General features: G+C 43.3%; 2 protein-coding genes across 2 annotated transcripts; both read left to right on the forward strand.

The window, feature by feature from the left end:
• Nucleotides 1-1,331: 1,331 nt before the first annotated feature.
• LOC311313667 (uncharacterized protein) lies at nt 1,332-17,981 on the forward strand (the record flags this gene model as incomplete). Its single annotated transcript, XM_084443841.1, has 19 exons — nt 1,332-2,027; nt 2,901-2,996; nt 3,261-3,494; nt 3,688-3,847; nt 4,277-4,413; nt 6,272-6,372; nt 6,674-6,800; nt 8,374-8,982; nt 9,449-9,544; nt 9,797-10,030; nt 10,208-10,367; nt 10,630-10,689; nt 10,809-11,343; nt 12,674-12,823; nt 13,134-13,335; nt 14,512-14,602; nt 14,848-14,907; nt 15,308-15,818; nt 17,852-17,981. The coding sequence occupies exons 1-19, from the start codon at nt 1,428-1,430 to the stop codon at nt 17,979-17,981; spliced, it is 4,293 nt and encodes a 1,430-aa protein (XP_084299967.1). The 5' UTR covers nt 1,332-1,427.
• A 1,148-nt stretch (nt 17,982-19,129) lies between these two features.
• Nucleotides 19,130-24,631, forward strand: LOC311313668 (tetraspanin-33; the record flags this gene model as incomplete). The annotated part of the gene is made up of 9 exons (XM_084443842.1): nt 19,130-19,186; nt 19,458-19,515; nt 19,620-19,744; nt 21,284-21,358; nt 21,501-21,596; nt 22,311-22,439; nt 22,693-22,854; nt 23,738-23,856; nt 24,628-24,631. The coding sequence occupies 9 exons, from the start codon at nt 19,130-19,132 to the stop codon at nt 24,629-24,631; spliced, it is 825 nt and encodes a 274-aa protein (XP_084299968.1).
• Nucleotides 24,632-25,173: the final 542 nt, after the last annotated feature.

Consider the following 25,173-nt stretch of genomic DNA (forward strand, 5'->3'; position numbering starts at 1 on the left):
TTCGCATGTAGGCCTACAGAAAAAAGCCCTAGCATGCACCGTACTTGACATGAGAGTGCGTTTATACATTCCTGAGTGGTACAAGTTCAGGTACCCTATCCCCCCCCCCCCCCCCCCAATGTTGCCTCTGTATGAAATGTGCTAAATAAGGTTTGATTTCATATACTGTAATAAACTAGAGCCTAAATACAAGTGTAGTTTGCCTATTCCATGTCGTGATTGACATTGGACTGTAAATCCGTAGAGATGCCATTCACAGCGCACAAGCACGTTGAGGGAATTGAAGAGCACCATCAGTTCCCAGTATCTTCTGAGGATGGGACGGGTGGTAAACCAGCGTGATGAACAGCAAAACCAGACATGTGAGGTCAAAGTTCAAAGACAGTTGAAATAGACAAAGGTCAAAGACTATTTAAATGCTGGAATAAGGGTTGGCTGTTCCTACTGATTAATAGTCCGTAACCCAAAGTGAAACATTTTCAATAAATGTAGATACATGTGGAATATTTTCTATGGTGTACTTTCTTAATGCTATTGGAATGAACATTAAATATGAAAAACAAATGTGTTGTGTTGTACAATACTGGCATTAAGGCATAACGCAACGCAGTTCTATATCCAGTTACGCCACTAGGTGGCACTCTAAGTTCAGACTATTGGTTGTTCCACATTGTGAGTAATGATAGAATATAATACAGAAAGTGAAGTGAAAATGTACCGCGAAAATGATGGTGAATAAACCATGCTAGCAGCTCATGTTGTTTTCTGTTTTCCTGCCTACATTACACCGGCCAACTCTACACAATGCTTTTCTAACATGTCGTCTAGAGTTTTATCTGTACAACAGATCAGGTTTGGTGCATTTTCGGAGTGTTCTGCTTCTGATAAATCTGTGCACTTGCTTTCTAAAAGCTCTCTACATCGATCAAACTAGAGTTGATGAGCAGGAATACACACAGGACACAGGGATTCAGTACTTGAGAACATGAACAAGATATTTAATATTGCAACAGTTCATATGTGAAGGGTTAATCCCTTCCAGCAGACACCTGACCTCAGTTGAAATGAACAATCATCACTATGTAGATATTTTTTGTTGGAAATATCAAGCAAAGGACAAAACAATTAGAAATCTCCTTTCTTCTTTCTCTCTCTCTCTCTCTTTCTCTCTCTCACTCTCACACACACACACACTCACTTTCTCTCTCTCTCTCTCTCTCTCTCTCTCTCTCTCTCTCTCTCTCTCTCTCTCTCTCTAAACCACGCCCCCTTGCAGAACCAGGAAATCCCTTGCTCCTCCCAGTACTCACTCTATTCCTAGGAAACTAAAGTGTTCTCTCCGTCTCTCTCGCTCTCTTTCTTTTTCTCTCTCAAACTCTTATCTCTCTGCGTCTGTGAGTGAGTGACTGTGTCCCTGACACACCAGCATGGCCCAGCAGGGAGTTCTGATTGACCAGGAACAGTTTTCCTGTTCTATCTGTCTGGACCTCTTAAAGGATCCAGTCACCCTCCCCTGTGGTCACAGCTACTGTAGCAGCTGTATCGAGGACTGCTGGGACCAGGATGAGCAGAAGAGAGTCTACAGCTGCCCACAGTGCAGAGAGATCTTCACTCCCAGGCCTGCTCTGAGGAGGAACACCATGCTGGCTGAGCTGGTGGAGAAGCTGAAGGAGACAGGAGGAGCCCAGGCCGCCCCCTCTGAGCTGACCAGCCCAGCTGGGTCAGAGCTGGTGACCTGTGACCTCTGCACCGGGACCAGGAAGCAGAGAGCCCTCATGTCCTGTCTGGTGTGTCTGGTGTCCTACTGTGAGACTCACCTCCAGCCCCACTACCAGGTTCCTAGAATGAAGAAGCACAAGCTGGTCAAAGCCACGTGTGGACTGGAGGAGAGGATCTGCACGCGTCATGACAAGCTGCTGGAGGTCTTCTGTCGGACAGACCAGCAGTGTATCTGTTATCTGTGTACCATGGATGCACATAAAGGCCATGATACGGTGTCAGCCACAGCCGAGAGGGCAGAGAAACAGGTAAGACCTGACCAGGTCAGAAAGCGCATTGTGTTGCCTCTGTGTATGAAGTGCGCTATACAAATAAAGTTTGATTTGATTTGATTTAGGTTAATTGGAATGCACATTGTATTATGATGACAGAAACAGGGTTGTTTTTCATCCATGTTTTTTTAAGGGGATAAAAAGTCTTCAGTGCATGAGATCTGAATAGGTTACGCCTAAAATATATTTAAAAAGTAGGAATATATCAACCCAAAATACTGAAATGAGTGATAATTTGACCGAGACAAACACCACTTTTAGTCTTTGATGATTATTATTTTATCATAGTCTGTCACAAGTTAAAAGTCCATTGTGAACTCTTATCTGGCCTACATACAGTACAATAAAGAACTATACAACGTCACCAAGTGCTGACTCATATCAGGAAATGCAGGAGAACTTTTATGTTGCCCCATCAAAGTGACATCAGACCCAAAACTTTTCCCCCTCCTGACATGTTAGAAGGGGGGATATTGTCCTTCTTTCAGTGCCTGCAGGCAGAACTACAGTAGAGAGTAGCTCATTAATTGATCATCACAAGAGAGAGTCGTCCTGCTCATTTTCTGAGTGACGTCAAATACACCTTTGATACCAAGGATGGATACTTGCTTCTATGACATACCTGTATAAATGACCTATAGTAAATCTTTACCATGTATGTAAACTTCACCTTTAGCCTATAGAGCTACAGCGTACATACCTGTAGTGGACAGTCAGGGGTTGAAGTTCATCTCATGTTTACCAGCTGTACCAATGTTGCTGATACTGTAGCTGTGTTATGACAGAGCTCCAGTACTGTTTCTACTGTAACTTTTAATGTTTTGTTGTAATTTGTGTGTTTATCTCCAGAGCAAGCTGGGTCTGAGTCAGCAGAAAGTCCAGCAGAGAGTCCAGGAGAGAGAGAAGGAGCTGAAGGAGGTCCAGCTGGCTGTGGAGTCTCTCCAGGTCAGCATCAGGATGTCAGCTACTCTAGCTATGGTGGAGGGAGATACCTGGCCTCGTGAGACCATCCTGAACTCACCAGCTCTCTGTCAGTTTTCCTCCACAGATCAGGATGGTGTTATGAGGCTAGGAGATACCTGTAGGACAGTTACAACTGTCACATTCAGGATTATTGGTTTCACTTGAACTCTTTCTTTCTTTCTTTCTTTCTTTCTTTCTTTCTTTCTTTCTTTCTTTCTTTCTTTCTTTCTTTCTTTCTTTGTCCAGCGCTCTGGTCAGGCAGCAGAGCAGGACAGTGAGAGGATCTTCACTGAGCTGATCTGCTCCATTGAGAGAAGGCGCTCTGAGGTGAAGGAGCTGATCAGAGCCCAGCAGAGGGCAGCAGTGAGTCAGGCTGAAGGAGTGGTGGAGAGACTGGAGAAGGAGATAGCTGAGCTGAGGAGGAGAGACGCGGAGCTGGAGCAGCTCTCACACACAGAAGACCACATCCACTTCCTCCAGGTACAGTAGCTGGACTCTCCTGGTACCTGACATGTGAACATCAACTGGTTTGGTCTATTGATTAGGCAGAATATTCTGTACACTTGGTATGTGTTTCTGTTTATTTCCTATCTCTCTCTTTCTCTCTCTCTCTCTCTCTCTCTCTCTCTCTCTCTCTCTCTCTCTCTCTCTCTCTCTCTCTCTCTCTCTCCAGAGTTACCAGTCTGTTTCCAGTCCCAGTGTATCTTCAGACCTCCCCAGCGTCTCTGTCCCTTCTCTTCAGTTCTTCAGTGATGTGACTAAGGCTGTCTCTGAGCTGAGAGAGAAACTAGAGGACGTGATCAAGGGAGAGTGGTCCAGCATCTCCTTCACAGGTGTGTTGGAGGAGTTTGGAGAAAATTATTCTGTAAAAATATCACTAAAGTACGGAGAGCAACAAGTGATCCTGTCTCGTCCAATAAGAAACAATGTGACCAGAAGAAAGATTTGGGGTTCACAATGAAACACATTGAACACATCTCTGTATACTGTCTACTTGGCTTTAAAATTGATGTGTGTGTGTGTGTGTGTGTGTGTGTGTGTGTGTGTGTGTGTGTGTGTGTGTGTGTGTGTGTGTGTCTGAAGTCTCTTTAGTGGGTGTGTTGTCTCCTCCAGAGCCCAGGACCAGAGCACATTTCTTACATTGTGAGTGTGTGAAGTCTCCACCTCTCTCTGTTGAATGATAAATCAACAATACCAGCTTTAAGGGGGTCAGATGAACGGTCATGTTATTAACTCTGATCTGGTCTCTGCTCTGTTCCCAGATTCCTGTCCGCTCACTCTGGACCCAAACACAGCAAACAGATACCTCTCTCTGTCTGGGGAGAACAGGAAGGTGACACGTTCAGAGCAGATCCAGTCATATCCTAACCATCCAGACAGATTCATCTTCTACTTCCAGGTGCTGTGTAGAGAGGCTCTGTCTGGGCGCTGTTACTGGGAGGTGGAATGGAGAGGAGGTGGTGTTGTTAACATAGCAGTCTCATATAAAGACATCAGAAGAACAGACTCCTCCTCCTTGTTTGGTTTCAATAACAAGTCCTGGAGTTTAAGTTGCTCTAGCGATGGTTACAGGTTCAGACATAATAATGTTGTGACTGAACTATCAGGCCCTCAGTCCTCCAGAGTAGGAGTGTACCTGGATCACAAGGCAGGTTCTCTGTCCTTCTACAGCGTCTCTGACACAGTGACCCTCCTCCACAAAGTCCAGACCACATTCACCCAGCCACTCTATCCTGGGTTTAGTGTTTCTGGTTATACTGGCTGTGCAGAGATCAGTAAACTGTGGTAGAGGGAGGGGGATCTTCCAGAGGATGGGGGGAGAGTAGGGGGGAGGAGATGAGGGGGGGGGGGGGAGGGGAAGAGGAGAGGAACGTAACGTTGCCTCTGGCTCAGGTTTGGAACCTCATGAAGCAGAGTTCAGACTAGATTCACCCAGCCACTCTATCCTGGGTTTGTATGCCTTCATGCAGTCACGCTTTTCTCAGTCATTTTGTTTTTATAGATTCAGTTGATTACTAATAATTGTTCTTGCATTGTACTTCAGGAGGCCTAATAGAAGGAAATCTTCATGCCATCATTTGTTTAGAATTGTTGAACTTTGGTTCTTTAATATTGTACTTTCAACTTGATCATTGTATATAATACTTTTGTCTTAGATTCATTTATAAACATCTTTTATAAAATATGATATTGTTGATGGACTTTGATACTGTATAAGGGGTCTTTTTTCTCTGTATAATGACTGAATCAGGTATTCATGAATGTTGGTGTTCATGACTGCTGTTTAAATGATTGGTTAGTTGTTTTCTCTCCTACTGTTACCTAAGTGGCTGTTATATTTCATCCTGAAGTAAAGATTAAATAAAGGCATATGAAACTGAAAGACATCTTATTACTGTATGAAAATGTGTGGAATTTGCTCTTATTACTAAAACTCTTTCCCTCCCTTCCTCCCCGTCACCACCTTACATCCTTTCATCCTTCTCTCCGTCTTTCCATCTCTCTCTCTCCCCCCCCCCCCCCCCCTCTCTCTCTCTGTTTGGCTGTTGTTTTTCCTCTTCCATCTCTGCACCCTATCACTATCATAATTACTATGCGTAAACATGTTGTAATAGATTCTGTTAGGGCTAGTGGAGGAGGACCCAAGAGCAGACATGACAGGCGTATGGGGACAAACCCACGTTGGGGCACGTTTACTGGCGAGGGTCAGGCAGGAACGTGGTAGTCAGACAGGCGAGGGGGTCAGGCAGGAACGTGGTAGTCAGACAGGCGAGGGGGTCAGGCAGGAACGTGGTAGTCAGACAGGCGAGGGGGTCAGGCAGGAACGTGGTAGTCAGACAGGCGAGGGGGTCAGGCAGGAACGTGGTAGTCAGACAGACGAGGGGTTCAGGCAGGTTCTTGGTTCTCCAGTCAGGCACGGTTCAGGCAGGTTCTTGGTTCTCCAGTCAGGCAAGGTTCAGGCAGGTTCTTGGTTCTCCAGTCAGGCACGGTTCAGGCAGTGGACGGAAGCTAGTCCTTCCACTGAAATAGCTGTGAATTGAAATGACATGAAATAATGTCTGATTAAATAAGATAGGTCTTGTCACCTGGACACATCAGTTCCAATGCTTCCAATGCTAATCCAGCACACTAAGAGCGGGATAGCCAGTTAGCTCATGAGCTCATGGTATAAATGACCTATAGTGAATCTTTACCAGTCTGTTTCCAGTCTCAGTGTATCTTCAGACCTCCCCAGCGTCTCTGTTCCTTCTCTTCAGTTCTTCAGTGATGTGACTAAGGCTGTCTCTGAGCTGAGAGAGAAACTAGAGGACGTGATCAAGGGAGAGTGGTCCAGCATCTCCTTCACAGGTGTGTTGGAGTAGATCTGAGAAAACCGCTCAGTTAAAACATTTAAACTAATGGACCTGGGCATCACTAAAGTAAGGAGAGCAACAAGTGGTCCTGTCTGGTTCAGTAAGGAAAAGTGTCACCAGAAGATTTTGGGTTCACTTTGAAACACATTGAACACATCTCTGCATCTGCTTGGCCTATAATAATGATTGTGATTCTCTCCCTGTGTGTGTGTGTGTGTGTGTGTGTGTGTGTGTGTGTGTGTGTGTGTGTGTGTGTGTGTGTGTGTGGTGTGTGTGCACCGGCTGCCTCCCGTTCCCCTTCCCCAGCTTCCTGTCCACCTACGGCCTGCTGAGGGCGCTCATGTACCTGACGGCCACCGTCATCTGGCCCGTCTTCCAGTTCCACGAGCGCTACCTGGGCGGCGCCCAGAGACCCCCCCCGGCTTGTGGCCGTGTCAGTGCTCACCGCCCTCAACTTCCTGCTCTATCTGGCCCACCTGGCGTACTCAGCCAGACTGGTGTTTGTTAGGGTGTGATAGAGGAGAGGAGAGGAGGAGAGAGGAGAGGAGAGGAGAGGAGAGGAGAGGAGAGGAGAGGAGAGGAGAGGAGAGGAGAGGAGAGGAGAGGAGAGGAGAGGAGAGGAGAGGAGAGGAGAGGAGAGGAGAGGAGAGAAGAGGAGAGGAGAGGAGAGGAGAGGAGAGGAGAGGAGAGGAGAGGAGAGGAGAGGAGAGGAGAGGAGAGGAGAGGAGAGGAGAGGAGAGGAGAGGAGAGGAGAGGAGAGGAGACGGGGGGATGAATGTAATATCAGTGCGTCAAAGGGAGGAGATGTCATGGCGTGAGGAGGGAGGAAGGGGTACACAGGGATTCAGAGATGCCATTCACAGCGCACAAGCACGTTGAGGGAATTGAAGAGCACCATCAGTTCCCAGTATCTTCTGAGGATGGGACGGGTGGTAAACCAGCGTGATGAACAGCAAAACCAGACATGTGAGGTCAAAGTTCAAAGACAGTTGAAATAGACAAAGGTCAAAGACTATTTAAATGCTGGAATAAGGGTTGGCTGTTCCTACTGATTAATAGTCCGTAACCCAAAGTGAAACATTTTCAATAAATGTAGATACATGTGGAATATTTTCTATGGTGTACTTTCTTAATGCTATTGGAATGAACATTAAATATGAAAAACAAATGTGTTGTGTTGTACAATACTGGCATTAAGGCATAACGCAACGCAGTTCTATATCCAGTTACGCCACTAGGTGGCACTCTAAGTTCAGACTATTGGTTGTTCCACATTGTGAGTAATGATAGAATATAATACAGAAAGTGAAGTGAAAATGTACCGCGAAAATGATGGTGAATAAACCATGCTAGCAGCTCATGTTGTTTTCTGTTTTCCTGCCTACATTACACCGGCCAACCCAACACAATGCTTTTCTAACATGTCGTCTAGAGTTTTATCTGTACAACAGATCAGGTTTGGTGCATTTTCGGAGTGTTCTGCTTCTGATAAATCTGTGCACTTGCTTTCTAAAAGCTCTCTACATCGATCAAACTAGAGTTGATGAGCAGGAATACACACAGGACACAGGGATTCAGTACTTGAGAACATGAACAAGATATTTAATATTGCAACAGTTCATATGTGAAGGGTTAATCCCTTCCAGCAGACACCTGACCTCAGTTGAAATGAACAATCTTCACTATGTAGATATTTTTTTTGGGAAATATCAAGCAAAGGACAAAACAATTAGAAATCTCCTTTCTTCTTTCTCTCTCTCTCTCTCTTTCTCTCACTCTCTCTCACACACACATACACACACACTTTCTCTCTCTCTCTCTCTCTCTCTCTCTCTCTCTCTCTAAACCACGCCCCCTTGCAGAACCAGGAAATCCCTTGCTCCTCCCAGTACTCACTCTCTATTCCTAGGAAACTAAAGTGTTCTCTCCGTCTCTCTCGCTCTCCTTCTTTTTCTCTCTCAAACTCTTATCTCTCTGCGTCTGTGAGTGAGTGACTGTGTCCCTGACACACCAGCATGGCCCAGCAGGGAGTTCTGATTGACCAGGATCAGTTTTCCTGTTCTATCTGTCTGGACCTCTTAAAGGATCCAGTCACCCTCCCCTGTGGTCACAGCTACTGTAGCAGCTGTATCAAGGACTGCTGGGACCAGGATGAACAGAAGAGAATCTACAGCTGCCCACAGTGCAGAGAGATCTTCACTCCCAGGCCTGCTCTGAGGAGGAACACCATGCTGGCTGAGGTGGTGGAGAAGCTGAAGGAGACAGGAGGAGCCCAGGCCGCCCCCTCTGAGCTGACCAGCCCAGCTGGGTCAGAGCTGGTGACCTGTGACCTCTGCACCGGGACCAGGAAGCAGAGCGCCCTCATGTCCTGTCTGGTGTGTCTGTTGTCCTACTGTGAGACTCACCTCCAGCCCCACTACCAGGTTCCTAGAATGAAGAAGCACAAGCTGGTCAAAGCCACGTGTGGACTGGAGGAGAGGATCTGCACGCGTCATGACAAGCTGCTGGAGGTCTTCTGTCGGACAGACCAGCAGTGTATCTGCCTGCTGTGTGTCATGGATGAACATAGAGGCCATGACACAGTGTCAGCCACAGCCGAGAGGACAGAGAAACAGGTAAGACCAGAACTACTATTGTAACGTTGATAGTTTTTCATAAATTGTTGTTTTATTAAATTAAATGAACTACATTTCCATTTGACTGAGGGAAACTCTCATTCTGAATGCAGCAACATTCTCTTATCAGTGTCTTTCATGAGTCCAAAGTCTTGTCTGAACTCTGATTTGGGCTACATGGAGAAGTATAAAATGGAGGAGTTTCATAGTAAACATCATTTTATGGTGTGAGTTGAAGCAAGGAAAGAACATCAATAACACAATGACTCATTGTAGATATAAACCCCCCAATGTCTATAACCTTAACCCTAACCCTTATAGTACATACCTGCACTGGACAGTCTGGGGTTTAAATCATGGTTACCAGATGTGCAAATGTTGGTATTAGATGTGTTATGACAGAGCTAACACCAGAGTCCTATGTACTGTAACTCCTAATGTGTTGTTGTAACGTGTTTAACTCCAGAGCAAGCTGGGCCTGAGTCAGCAGGAAGTCCAGCAGGGAGTCCAGGAGAGAGAGAAGGAGCTGAAGGAGGTCCAGCAGGCTGTGGAGTCTCTCAAGGTCAGCATCAGGATATCAACTACTGGAGGATTCAAGGATGGTTATTTTATGTACAGGATATAGGTACCTTGTACAATGAAATGTTCCATACTGGAGTTATGGTGGCAGGAGATAATTGTATAGTACAGGAAGGTTTATCATGTTGATGATTATTGTTTTAACTTTCTTTTTCGTTTTCTTTCTCTCTTCCTCTATTTTTCTTTATTTCTCTCTTTCTTTCTTTTTTCTCTCTATCTTTCTATCATTCTGCAGCGTTCTGGCCAAGCAGCAGAGCAGGACAGTGAGAGGATCTTCACTGAGCTGATCTGCTCCATGGAGAGAAGGCGCTCTGAGGTGAAGGAGCTGATCAGAGCCCAGCAGAGGGCAGCAGTGAGTCAGGCTGAAGGAGTGGTGGAGAGACTGGAGAAGGAGATAGCTGAGCTGAGGAGGAGAGACGCGGAGCTGGAGCAGCTCTCACACACAGAAGACCACATCCACTTCCTCCAGGTACAGTAGCTGGACTCTCCTGGTACCTGACATGTGAACATCAACTGGTTTGGTCTATTGATTAGGCAGAATATTCTGTACACTTGGTATGTGTTTCTGTTTATTTCCTATCTCTCTCTCTCTTTCTCTCCCTCTCTCTCTCTCTCTCTCTCTCTCTCTCTCTCTCTCTCTCTCCAGAGTTACCAGTCTGTTTCCAGTCCCAGTGTATCTTCAGACCTCCCCATCATCTCTGTCCCTTCTCTTCAGTTCTTCAGTGATGTGACTAAGGCTGTCTCTGAGCTGAGAGAGAAACTAGAGGACGTGATCAAGGGAGAGTGGTCCAGCATCTCCTTCACAGGTGTGTTGGAGGAGTTTGGAGAAAATTATTCTGTAAAAATATCACTAAAGTACGGAGAGCAACAAGTGATCCTGTCTCGTCCAATAAGAAACAATGTGACCAGAAGAAAGATTTGGGGTTCACAATGAAACACATTGAACACATCTCTGTATACTGTCTACTTGGCTTTAAAATTGATGTGTGTGTGTGTGTGTGTGTGTGTGTGTGTGTGTGTGTGTGTGTGTGTGTGTGTGTGTGTGTGTGTGTGTGTGTGTGTGTGAAGTCTCTTTAGTGGATGTGTTGTCTCCTCCAGAGCCCAGGACCAGAGCACATTTCTTACATTGTGAGTGTGTGAAGTCTCCACCTCTCTCTGTTGAATGATAAATCAACAATACCAGCTTTAAGGGGGACAGATGAACGGTCATGTTATTAACTCTGATCTGGTCTCTGCTCTGTTCCCAGATTCCTGTCTGCTCACTCTGGACCCAAACACAGCAAACACATCCCTCTCTCTGTCTGGGGAGAACAGGAAGGTGACACGTTCAGAGCAGATCCAGTCATATCCTGACCATCCAGACAGATTCACCATCTACTCCCAGGTGCTGTGTAGAGAGGCTCTGTCTGGGCGCTGTTACTGGGAGGTGGAATGGAGAGGTGAGGTTGTTTTCATAGCAGTCTCATATAAAGACATCAGCAGAACAGACTCCTCCTCCTCCTCCTCCTCCTCCTTGTTTGGTTCTAATAACAAGTCCTGGTGTTTAATGTGCTATAGCATTGGTTACATGTTCATTCATAATAATGTTGGGACTGAACTATCAGGCCCTCAGTCCTCCAGAGTAGGAGTGTACCTGGATCACAAGGCAGGTTCTCTGTCCTTCTACAGCGTCTCTGACACAGTGACCCTCCTCCACAAAGTCCAGACCACATTCACCCAGCCACTCTATCCTGGGTTAAGGGTTTGGGATTATAATCACTGTGCAGAGATCAGTAAACTGTGGTAGAGGGAGGGGGATCCTTCCAGAGGATGGGGGGAGAGTAGGGGGGAGGAGATGAGGGGGGGGGGGGCAGGGGAAGAGGAGAGGAACGTAACGTTGTCTCTGGCTCAGGTTTGGAACCTCATGAAGCAGAGTTCAGACTAGATTCACCCAGCCACTCTATCCTGGGTTTGTATGCCTTCATGCAGTCACGCTTTTCTCAGTCATTTTGTTTTTATAGATTCAGTTGATTACTAATAATTGTTCTTGCATTGTACTTCAGGAGGCCTAATAGAAGGAAATCTTCATGCCATCATTTGTTTATAATTGTTGAACTTTGGTTCTTTAATATTGTAATTTCAACTTGATCATTGTATATAATACTTTTGTCTTATATTCATTTATAAGCATCTATTATAAAGGATGATATTGTTGATGAACTTTGATACTGTATAAGGGTTTTTTTTCTCTGTATGACTGAATCAGGTATTCATGAATGTTGGTGTTCATGACTGCTGTTTAAATGATTGGTTAGTTGTTTTCTCTCCTACTGTTACCTAAGTGGCTGTTATTTTTCATCCTGAAGTAAAGATTAAATAAAGGCATATGAAACTGAAAGACATCTCATTACTGTATGAAAATGTGTGGAATTTGCTCTTATTACTAAAACTCTTTCCCTCCCTTCCTCCCCGTCACCACCTTACATCCTTTCATCCTTCTCTCCGTCTTTCCATCTCTCTCTCTCCCCCCCCCCCTCTCTCTCTCTCTCTCTCTCTCTCTCTCTCTCTTTCCATCTCTCTCTCTCTCTCTCCCCCCCCTCTCTCTCTCTCTCTCTCTCTCTCTTTCTCCCTCTCTCTCTCTGTTTGGCTGTTGTTTTTCCTCTTCCATCTCTGCATTTATCACTATCATAATTACTATGCGTAAACATGTTGTAATAGATTCTGTTAGGGCTAGTGGAGGAGGACCCAAGAGCAGACACGACAGGCGTATGGGGACAAACCCACGTTGGGGCACGTTTACTGGCGAGGGTCAGGCAGGAACGTGGTAGTCAGACAGGCGAGGGGGTCAGGCAGGAACGTGGTAGTCAGACAGGCGAGGGGTTCAGGCAGGTTCTTGGTTCTCCAGACAGGCACGGTTCAGGCAGTGGACGGAAGCTAGTCCTTCCACTGAAATAGCTGTGAATTGAAATGACATGAAATAATGTCTGATTAATTAAGATAGGTCTTGTCACCTGGACACATCAGTTTCAATGCTTCCAATGCTAATCCAGCACACTAAGAGCGGGATAGCCAGTTACCTCATGAGCTCATGGTATAAATGACCTATAGTTAATCTTTACCAGTCTTTTTCCAGTCCCAGTGTATCTTCAGACCTCCCCAGCGTCTCTGTCACTTCTCTTCAGTTCTTCATTGATGTGACTAAGGCTGTCTCTGAGCTGAGAGAGAAACTAGAGGACGTGATCAAGGGAGAGTGGTCCAGCATCTCCTTCACAGGTGTGTTGGAGTAGATCTGAGAAAACCGCTCAGTTAAAAAACATTTAAACTAATGGACCTGGGCATCACTAAAGTAAGGAGAGCAACAAGTGGTCCTGTCTGGTTCAGTAAGGAAAAGTGTCACCAGAAGATTTTGGGTTCACTTTGAAACACATTGAACACATCTCTGAATCTGCTTGGCCTATAATAATGATGGTGATTCTCTCCCTGTGTGTGTGTGTGTGTGTGTGTGTGTGTGTGTGTGTGTGTGTGTGTGTGTGTGTGTGTGTGTGTGTGTGTGTGTGTGTGTGCACCGGCTGCCTCCCGTTCCCCTTCCCCAGCTTCCTGTCCACCTACGGCCTGCTGGGGGCGCTCATGTACCTGACGGCCACCGTCATCTGGCGGTCTTCCAGTTCCACAAGCGCTACCTGGGCGGCGGCCAGAGACCCCCCCCGGCTTGTGGCCGTGTCGGTGCTCACCGCCCTCAACTTCCTGCTCTATCTGACTGACCTGGTGTACTCAGCCAGACTGGTGTTTGTTAGGGTGTGATAGAGGAGAGGAGAGGAGAGGAAGAGGAGAGGAGAGGAGAGGAGAGGAGAGGAGAGGAGAGGAGAGGAGAGGAGAGGAGAGGAGAGGAGAGGAGAGGAGAGGAGAGGAGAGGAGAGGAGAGGAGAGGGGGGATGAATGTAATATCAGTGCGTCAAAGGGAGGAGATGTCATGGCGTGAGGAGGGAGGAAGGGGTACACAGGGATTCAGAGATGCCATTCACAGCGCACAAGCACGTTGAGGGAATTGAAGAGCACCATCAGTTCCCAGTATCTTCTGAGGATGGGACGGGTGGTAAACCAGCGTGATGAACAGCAAAACCAGACATGTGAGGTCAAAGTTCAAAGACAGTTGAAATAGACAAAGGTCAAAGACTATTTCAATGCTGGAATAAGGGTTGGCTGTTCCTACTGATTAATAGTCCCTAACCCAAAGTGAAACATTTTCAATAAATGTAGATACATGTGGAATATTTTCTATGGTGTACTGTCTTAATGCTATTGGAACGAACATTAAATATGAAAAACAAATGTGTTGTGTTGTACAATACTGGCATTAAGGCATAACGCAACGCAGTTCTATATCCAGTTACGCCACTAGGTGGCACTCTAAGTTCAGACTATTGGTTAGGAAAAAGAAAGTTAAAACAATAATCATATCAACATGATAAAACTTCCTGTAATATAGGTTGGTAGAGCGGGTCGTTCAGTGATCGAAGGGTCAGTGGTTCGAATCCCAGCTCCGACTGTCCACATGTCGAAGTGTCCTTGAGCAAGACACCTAACCCCAAATTGCTCCCAAATGAGCAGGTTAGCGCCTTGCATGGCAGCTACCGCCATTGGTGGGTGAATGTGTGTGAATGGGTGAATGAGAGGCCATTGTAAAGCGCTTTGAGTGCCGCTAAGGTGGAAAAGCACTATATAAGTGCAGTCCATTTACCATTTACTCTGGCTGCTACGATATGGACATGAACTCACTGTCCGTGGTTTCGTGTTTTTACTATCCCTGCATAATCTGTACACTGTCTTTCTGCCTGTTTACTTCTCCTTTTTGTTTTTGTCTCACCCCCTTCTCTCTCTCCCCCTCTCTCTCTCTCTCTCCAGAGCTACCGGTCTCTCTCCAGTCCCAGTGTATCTCCAGACCTCCCCAGCCTCTCTCTCGCTCCTCTACAGTACTTCAGTCATGTGACTGAGTCTGTCTCTGAGCTGAGAGAGAAACTAGAGGATGTGATCAAGGGGGAGTGGACCAATATCTCCTTCACAGGTGTGTTGGAGTACCTTTGAGGAAACAGTGCAGTTCTGTAAACACATCAGATTCAAATGAATGGATGTAGACACAGAAGCGGACCTATCAATAAGTAAAAATGTGAGAAAAACCATTAAACATAAAAATGATGATAATTCTCTTCATGTGTATGTGTTTGTGTCCATCTGTATGTCTGTGTGTGTGTCCGTCCGTTTGTGTATGTGTGTGTGTGTGTGTGTGTGTGTGTGTGTGTGTGTCTGCAGTTTCCACAGTGGATGTGTTCCTGCCTCCTGAACCAAAGACCAGAGCAGAATTCTTACATTGTGAGTCTCTGAAGTCTCCAACTCTCCACTGACACATGTTGAATGATAAATCCTGATACAGAACAATACCAGTAATTTTTAAGCGAGATCTTAAAACACACCTTTTAAACATTGCTTTTACCACATAGTTTTACTTGTTTTAATATCTTAGTGTTCTTACTGTAATTTGCATTCTGTCTTATAGTTTTATTCTATTTTACACTCTCTTTTAATTTTGAATGCTTTTACTTTTATTGTTTATTTTAAATCTGTTCTCACCGTGTTTGTATCATTTTTGTTTTTATCCATCTCCTTTTATGTAAAACACTATGTGCTGCATTGATTTGTATGAATGGTGCTATAGAAATAAAATGACATTGACATGTTGTTAACTCTGATGTGCTCTCTGCTCTGCTCCCAGATTCCTGCCAGCTCACACTGGACCCAAACACGGCAAACAAATACCTCTCTCTGTCTGAGGAGAACAGGAAGATGACATCTCTAAAGCAGCCCCAGCTGTATCCTCAACATCCACAAAGATTCATCACGTGGTGGCAGGTGTTGTGTACAGAGGCTCTGTCTGGATGCTGCTACTGGGAGGTGGAATGGAGAGGGAAAGGTGCTGTCATGGCGGTTTCATATGAAGACATCAGTGGAGTAAACAACAGGTTTGGTTTCAATGACAAGTCCTGGAGTTTACAGTGTTCTAGTGATGGGTATTGTTTCATCCATAATAATGTTGAGACTGAACTATCAGGCCCTCAGTCCTCCAGAGTAGGAGTGTACCTGGATCACAAGGCAGGTTCTCTGTCCTTCTACAGCGTCTCTGACACAGTGACCCTCCTCCACAAAGTCCAGACCACATTCACCCAGCCACTCTATCCTGGGTTTGGGGTTATGACCTTGAATGACAGTGTAAAGATTAGTAAATTGTAGTAGTCTATTAGTGAACTGTGGTAGTCTTGTAGAGGAGTGATACTCTGTCATGTATCAGTGTACAGGTATATATGTTTTCTATGTACAGTATCGGTTATTAGTGATGAAGTGTTGTGTAATATTGTACACTATATGGACAAAAGTATTAGGACACCAACACATTACACCTACAAGAGCTTTTATGACATCCCATTCTAAATTCATAGGCATTAATATGGAGTTGGTCCTTCCGTTGCAGCTATAACAGCTTCCACTCTTCTGGGAAGGCTTTCTACAAGATTTTGGAGTGTGTCTGGGAATTTTTGCCCATTCATCCAGATGTTGGTGTGGAAGAACTTGACTGGCCCGCACAGAGACCTGACCCCATCCCCAACCCCATCAAACACCTTTGGGATGGACTAGAACGGAGATTGTGAGCGAGGCCCTCTCATCAGTGCCTGACCTCACAAACTCTCTTCTGGATGAATGGACAAAATTTCCCGCAAACACACTCCAAAATCTTGTAGAAAGCCTTCCCAGAAGAGTGGAAGCTGTTATAGCTGCAAAGGGTGGGGGGCAACTCCATATTAATGCCTATTAATTTAGAATGGGATGTCATAAAAGCTCCCATAGGTTTAATGTGTGTGTCCCAATACTTTTCTCCATATAGTGTACAATCAATCAATCAATCAACTTTTATTATGCAGACTCATGGTCCATTACAAAACACATACAACAAAAATTAAAACAGGCAACAATACCAGTGTTTCCACATAGGTGACTGGTATCTCACATAGGTGACTGGTATCTCACATAGGTGACTGGTATCTCACAGCACTGAAACCAGGATTTGACAGCAGCACAATAATGGAATTCTGAGAACCATTCAGTCGGCATATAAATTTGTACATCAGATTCCTCAACAGGGCATGAAACATATTGACACCTGCACTACAAAACAGTTCACTTGCACTGCACCACCTTGGCTTTTTAAGCAATATACGCATGCAGTCATTATAGGCAACCTTAAGCTTATGGATGCTAGCCTTTTTAAACTTTATGCACAAGGGAGCAGTGTAGGGAGGAGTACAGTACGCTCTAAACAGGCTTATCTTGACATTGTCTGAGCACCAGTGGAATTTCCTAACCAACATGTTAGCTTGTGCATATAACATGTTAGCTTGTGCATATAACATGTTAGCTTGTGCATATAACATGTTAGCTTGTGCATATAACATGCGGCGCTGTCTATACAAGTCATCATCATCAGACATTTGATCTGTGATGACATGTCCCAGATACTTAGCTTTACAGCAGACAGATAGAACTTGCCCTGACAGGTAAAATGATGGGAAGATTAGATCTTTGTCCCCTTTTGTTTTACAGATCATGACAATGCTCTTTTAATCATTGTATTTCACATCAAATTGGACACCATACTCAGAGCATATATTCAACATCTGTTGGAACCCAGCACTGCTAGGAGAGAAAATAGCCAGATCATCGGCATACATAAGATGGTTTACCAGGGTGTTACCAATCATACATCCTGTTTTACAGCCTCTTAGCTGGTCAGATAAATCGTTCATGTACACATTAAAGAGGGCTGGTGAGAGTAGCCCCCCCTGGCGAACCCCATTACCAACACCGAAAGGTCCAGAGATTGCATTACCCCATTTGACCTGCATGCTCTGGTTGGCATACCAATATGCCAGGACCCTAATTATACTGTTAGGCACTCCTCTTTGACTCAGTTTTAGGAACAGCTTATGATGGTTGACTCGATCAAAAGCTTTAGAGGCATCAATAAAACCAATTAACACAGAGGAATTCTGTCTTCTATACATTTCAACAGTTTCCTTCAGGGCATAGATACATAAATCAGTACCATGCTTAGCCTTGAAGCCAAACTGGTTGTCTGTGGTACCAAAATAAAAACATAATCTGTCTAATAAAATTCTTTCCAGGACTTTGGATAACACACTAGCTAGAGCAATTGGTCTGTAATTATCCAAGCTCCCCACCTTGCCCGCTTTGTCCTTGATGACAGGCACCAGAGTAACAGACAACATGGAGTCCGGCAGCAGACCATGATTCATAAGGCCAGTAAAACAGATGGCGAGAAGGGCAGCGACCCTCGGACTTGCAAGTTTGAGGTGCTCTGCAGTGATCTGATCTAAGCCGCTAGCTTTGTTATCAGCTAGCTGTGTAATTGCTTGATAGACCTCATTGGCTGTTGTTCCCACTGTGTCACTGTTGGCAATGTTGCCCACTTTGTAGGGGTCACTTTTAACACAATTGAATAGCTCAGAATAATGTTGTCTCCACAAATCAGCTATGTTGTCGGCTTATATTATTTAATGTGTAGGAACACGTTTGTGAATGATTTAAATATTTTGAAAATATTACTTGATTAATTCATTGATGTATATATATTTTTTCATGGTTAATAAATGATTTGCATAAATCATGTGTTGGGTCTTTGTTACAGCCCAAAGCATTGCTGAAAAAAAATAATTTATAAAGAACAACTTATCAAAACATTAATATAGCCTACATTTACAACGGATTAGTACATAATTTGTAAATGTACTAGTTTAACATTTCCACATGATCAACCTTATTTGTAAATTATTAGTGCACCATTTAATGATGTTATCAAATGTGTAGTAACACAGTTGCAGATGCTTTGAAAAATGGATATGAAAAAAACCCACTATACTGTACCTCCATGTATTTGTTCATGTTTAGCAAATGATTTGTAAAACATTCTTAAAAGATCTATAAATCATTTGCAGATGTTATACCCTAATCTAAAGGGAAGACTATTCATTATTTACAAATATCAGTTAATGTTTATAAAATATTTGTGGACTTTTTACTAACCTGTTATGAACGATCTAAACCCAACTGGCACCAGTGTGACCATTGACTCTCATTTGAACTGTAGCTGAAGCATTTTCTGCAAACTATGAATGTTATTTGCTCAATTCAACCAAACTGTGTGTGTGTGTGTGTGTGTGTGTGCGTGCGCGCGAGTGTGTGTGTGTGTGTGTGTGTGTGTGTGTGAGTGTGTGCTTGTGTGTGTGTGTGTTTGTGCCTCACTGCGCTGTGGGCTTGGTCTGCTCCAGTGTGTGTGTGTGTTTGACCATGCATAGGCTTATGAGGGGCATTTCGCTGGAATGTCAGACAGGTATTCCCACTAAGTTAGAGAGGAATGCACCTCACAATCCCAGGACACAAGCTGACACACGTCTGAGACGCCTTGAGGACAGTCTGAGACGGGAAAGCTCGCACCCGACTTTAAATCATATACAATTCAGAGACAATGAATGGATATAGAAGATTCAAATACACCTTATTTATCTGTTGTTACATCTTCTGGGTAAGTTACAAAAACATTTAGCCTACACTGTAGGCCTACAGTTTCATTGCAGACAGCAATTCAAGGGTAGTCTATCATCTATCATCAATACTGGCTTATAATCACCTTTTGTTTAATAGAATTCCTTTTTGTTGATTAAAAAAAACTCAGATAAATGGTAAGTGAACTGTTTATTTGTTGGATTTCGTTCTTAGATGTAGAGCTGTTGAATTAGGCCCGTTTCAGAGCACTGGTGCACGCGCCTACATAACATTGCGCATGACTTTTCCAGGTAGCAAGTGCAGCTCTGATCGCTGTGGGAATCTATGCCAAGATTGCCAAGGAGAAAGGTTAGAGATACAGTCTGGCCAAAGCATATATTCACAGGCAACTACATATATTTTATACAGTATATGTTTCTGATATGGTTTTCATATCTTGTGTGTTGACATAGACGCTGTGGATACACTGACGACTGACCCAGCACTCCTGCTAATCATCGTTGGCTCCCTAATGTTCATGATCACCTTCTTGGGGTGCTTTGGGGCCCTACGCAATGTCATTTTGTTACTGAAGATGGTGAGTCTCTTATGATGTCATGAATTATAGAAAAGTGCAAGCTTAGTCCAGGAGGGACATAAAACATAGGGGTTAATAATAGGTTATTATGCACTTGTGAACAATTTCAACTCATCTGCTTTGTGTATTTTAATTGCACTGGGGTGGATTTGAACCCGAGTCTCCCTCGGGAAAAACATTGTCCTAACCAGCCACTGACCAGGCCAAATACCTTATTACCTATTGACTAATACTTAATACGAGACTACTTGAGGATAGTCTTAGACAGGATGTCTAAGACTAAAGTGTTACCAAAAGATAAAAGACCCTTGACATCCTGTAATTAATAGACATTTTGGCTCCTGAGCCCATGTCCAAATGAATGGAGGTGAATGGGTGGCTGTGTTTGGGCGGCTCTGTGGCGCCCCCTTGGGTTGGAGCTGGCAGGGGGTGGTTCGGTGCACTCCGGGCTCTCCCCCTGCACACCCTAGTTAAACCCAGTGCCTTTAGTGCCACCACACGGGAGATTACTTTGCTCAAAGTTTTGTTTTGCATTTGCATGCACGCGCATAAGTGTAAGCGGGACCTGTTGATTCTGCCTCAGAAAATACTTTTGAAAACTGTTGAAAACGCACCTGTTCAGACAGGCTTTTGACTGCTAGTAGCTGATTGCTGAGTTTGGGATTGTCTGTGGTTTCTATGTTGTAGTGGTTCTCTTTACCTGTGTATTCATCTCTTACTGCACTGCACTCTGTATTGCATCACACTTTGTATGTCATTGCACTTTTACTTTGCTTTCTTATATTGTTTTTAATCTGCCTTTTTAATCCTTATGCAGCACCCTGTGCATCCGTGCTGTGAAGAGCGCTATACAAATAAAGTTTTACTTACTTACTTTTACATAAAACAATTTATTTCAAATAATATGTTGATTAAATGCATTACATATCTCCTAATCTATGAGGTCAAAGCTAAAGAGAATTTTCTTAGCTAGAGAAGCAGAGGATTTCTGGTGCTTCAGTGCTTTTACAGTATTTCAGAATGTAGACTGATCTGCAGAGTTAGATAAAAACTGTATTTGGCTTTTATTAATCACTACTGCATATTTATTATTTGTTCAGTTGCCTGAACAGCTGCCAAACCGATACCAAGTTAGTTTTCCCAATCTCAGCCCAGGCCTGATTTCTCTGCCAAAGGAGAAGGTTCTGATAGCTCTTTGGGGAACCATGGGTTAGAATGATACCACACACTATGACATTTAAAAGTGCCGTGCTTATCAACCAAAGGAATAAATGGATGAGAAATGCTCCAGAACCAGATCTGGGTCTGAGAAACTGGATAGCTCATCAATAAAGCTTTCCCAAAAAGGATTATAGCTAAGATTTTAGATTCTAAGAAAATACAACATTATTCCAAGGCATTCCACAAATAAATGCTCTATAATGCATAGAATAACATGATGATGACAGTTCTCATGAAGGACAATAGATAACTGACAGTAAAGTACTTTTAATTAGGCAACATCATTGACATTCAGAATGCTGTACCTTTTGTTTACAGTTTGTAGGAATCCTGGTGGCAATCCTATTACTACAGATCTCTGCAGCTGTGCTTGGATTCCTTTTTTCTGAAAAGGTAAATTCGTGGCATGATGGAACTGTTGAAATATAATGAGTTAGTATAAAACATGTCTTCAATTTCAAATAAGTGAACACACATTGTGAAGTAAAAAGTATACAAGGTACTTGACTTGTTTTTAATGTCCTTAACCTTTCAGGTCTTGGAGAGGACAGAGAAGTTGATGAGGAAGGCTATTGTCCGCTATCGAGAAGATTTGGACTTGGAAAATGTTATTGACTTTGTTCAAAAAAAGGTGAGATTAGCTAGCTAGGGATCACAATCTGAATCACAATGGTAAGCATTTGTAAAACAAAGAGAAGTACTCATTCCAGTCAATGTATTCAATGGAAAGTGGTGTGGTTATGGGTTAGGTCCTTCCTACAGTACTGGGAGTGAGTGTTAAAGTGTAAAATTTGTATCAGTTTTACATTACATTACAGTCATTTAGCAGACGCTTTTATCCAAAGCGACTAACAATAATTGCATTTAACGTAGGAAAAGCCAATGTACTACTACTGGCCAGAACTCACAAGTGCATCTTCTTTCTAAAACAAGTGACTAAGAGCATAATCTAGTGCTGAAGGCAAAGTGCAAGAATAGCAATCTAAAATACAATAAGTGCTTAGGAGGGAGGATTGAAGAGATGAGTTTTGAGCCTGTGACGAAAGATGGGCAGCGACTCTGCTGTCCTGACGTCAGTGGGCAGTTTGTTCCACCACTGCGGGGCCACAGGACAGAGAAGAGCCGTGACCGTGTCGATCAACCGCAGGGGCCTCGGAGTGAGGTAGCAGTTTTGAGCTAAATTGGATGCCCTTAATAGCTGTTGAAGTAATTTGTCAACCTAATAATAATGAGTATCCATCTCTCAACACCATTATATTGCAGCTTTAACTACATACCAGTCAGTGTCAGCTATTGTATTTCATTACAGTATGCAAATTGCTCACCCTGGTTGTTGTGATCCCAGTTCCAGTGCTGTGGAGTGCATTCCTACAAGGACTGGTCCCATAACATGTACTTTCAATGCTCAGAAGACAATCCTAGTCTGGAGGCCTGTGGGGTTCCCTTCTCCTGCTGTCTGCGACTGCACAATGAGGTTACTGTATAAACAACCAAACAAAAGCTATATACCGTATTTATCACACATTTACCTGCAACTTGTTCACAGGTTTGACCAAGGCATTTCATTATTGCCACCAATAACCAAATAATTAGGCCAATGATGCCATAGATGACTGGTCATTGGTGGCAATATCAATATGCATTTCTGAAGCACACAAGTGGACTGATGTCTGTCCTAATGTCCTAATACATTAGTTACACGTGTGACTGTGTTGCATCCCTGCCAGACAATTTTCAACAGCATGTGTGGCTATGAGACCCAGGGTATGAAGGAGGCCTTGGCAGCAGTGAGCATTCACACCACCGGCTGCCTGGACAAGATTGTGAAGTGGGGGAAACAAAACGTGTTCCTGGTGGGCGGGTTGACTGGGGGGCTGCTCCTTCTCGAGGTAATATTTGTCAATAGTGAAAAAAATCTGTAATGTGGGGCAAAATCTTTGGGAAATATTCAGAGAAGTTTTGAGAGTTTCTATTACATACAGTATCATTTACTAATCTCAGATTTATAAAGGGTGACTTCAAAAATGACAAAAAAAAGTACAGACTTATACCCAATAATGGAAATAGGAGCCAATAGTCAACTTTCATGAGTAACTTTTTTTTTTCTTAATTTGTCTAATTACCCTACAGTACTGACACTTAGTACTGAACTCAAAGTGTGGTGTTTATGATTTGCATCTAACATGCACAGGTACTGTATAATAGGCAAGAGAGAGAGAGAGACAGAGAGAGAGAGACAGACCAACATACAGTAGACTGAGGCAAGGTTCAAAGTGGTTTATTGGTCATATAAGATGGGTACCATGTATAATGAAATGTTTACTTGAGAGCTTCTCATCACACAAATTGTCATTACACAAACATGCTAAAATCATACATAATGCTGCTGCAGACTCCATTGTTTTATCACATTGTAAAACTAATCAATACAATGTATATGGGCTCTATATGTATTATCATGATGATGAGAAAATAAATAGTACAAATTAAGAATGACTATAATTGGTAAATCCAATTTGAAGAATTCTAATTTTTGAGTGATTCTGGGTAGAAGACTGCTATCTACAGTAATAAAGCACTGCTATATTGGGAACAGACTTTGGGGCAGCGATATAATAAAGTTAGTACATGTAGTTTAAAGTTAGTACATAGAATACAGTAGTCTAGTGTGTTAAGAATTTGACTTTACGTAAATACAGTAACATAGCAAAGGCCCAAAATATCACATATCATTTATTAATCATTATTGTGCCTTTTTGTTTAATATTTCAGATTTGCATGATCTCATTGGCTGCTATGCAGGTGTCTCGGATAAAGCAGGTACAACAGAAGAAGAAAGAAAATAGCAGTCGGAACCCTTCCTTCACCAGGGAGAGACAAGGCAGTTATTGGTATCCGTCACATATTGATTTTAGCAATGATTAATTGATGGGTTATTGGGTTCAACAACAGATCTAGGAACAGATCAGTCGACCATCTAAACCTTTACCTTCAATAGGGGACTGAAAAATATTGAAAAAACACAATCTTCCTCCCTTCTTTGAGGTATTCTCTGATCTAAAATGATTGGGCAGGTGAACTGTAATCTGGTCGTCACATTAAAAAAAAAAAAAATTAATTTCCATGATTTTTACACAGTAGAGATTTCTATACTGTCCTGCAAGCAAAATATATCTACAACCATAGATTATAATAGTGCTGCTGCTAATGTCCTCAATGGAATGAAGAGGCTGTGTGGTTTTTCCCATTGATGTCATAGTCCAAATGCTAGTTTTAAACAAGGGTGTGTAACATGAAAACTGCCCGATAGATTTACATGACATGTTATATGTGGAGTGAGGTACAGTATACTAGTGGTACAGTATTGACAGTGTGAGTGAACGTGCCAAAGGGCATTGAGAGCCATGTTGAAACATCTGAGATTTAGGCGACCAGATTTGGGGATTTTGAATGGGAGTGGCAACCAAACCCTAACTACCACAGCATACAGTACTTATGATGTAACTTAGGTGCTACCTGCTGTCTGAGAGAGTGACTCAGTCTGCTTGAGGGGTAGGGTTTGAGGGTTTGGGTACGCCCACACTCCCAAATAAGGCCGTAGAAAAAGGGCCTGTGTCGCTGCACTCCCACACAGTTTGACCCGGGTGTGGCCACACCTCCAGGTGAGGAGGCACCCTCAGCTCCAAGCTGCATCTTTTTTCTAAAGTTATGGTATCGCTGAATTTTAGAAAATGCTGAAGCAGAGCCAAACAGCAGTCAAAGACGACAAAGACAAAGAGGTTTTTTGGAGGTCCTCACTGACTGATTCCTCTCATCTTAATGACTGAATGGGCACTGGGACAGAATGTATACTATAGGTCTTTACCGTGAATGTATATTGTGAAAGTGTTTAGAAAAGGCACTTTATTTAGCCCACTGAGAACTTGAATGTTTACCTTGATTTTGTGTCTTTTATTCTAACTGTTCAAGCCATGTGGAGAAATATCTGTGAACTATTGTCTTACATTGAAGCCGAAAAATAAAATGCTGTCTTTATATCACATTATTCTATCCTTCTAAAAACAAACATACATATATCCCTTGATGTGTTCCATGTTCTACAAAAAGATAAACATTACACACATTTCTATAATATATATCACATTATAAAACCTGCAGATAGTAAAATGAGGAAGTATGTGGTAAATATCAATAAAAAAATCCAATGT

The sequence above is a fragment of the Borostomias antarcticus genome, assembly GCF_949987555.1.
Source record: "Borostomias antarcticus genome assembly, chromosome: 10".
In the NCBI taxonomy this organism is placed as follows: domain Eukaryota; kingdom Metazoa; phylum Chordata; class Actinopteri; order Stomiiformes; family Stomiidae; genus Borostomias; species Borostomias antarcticus.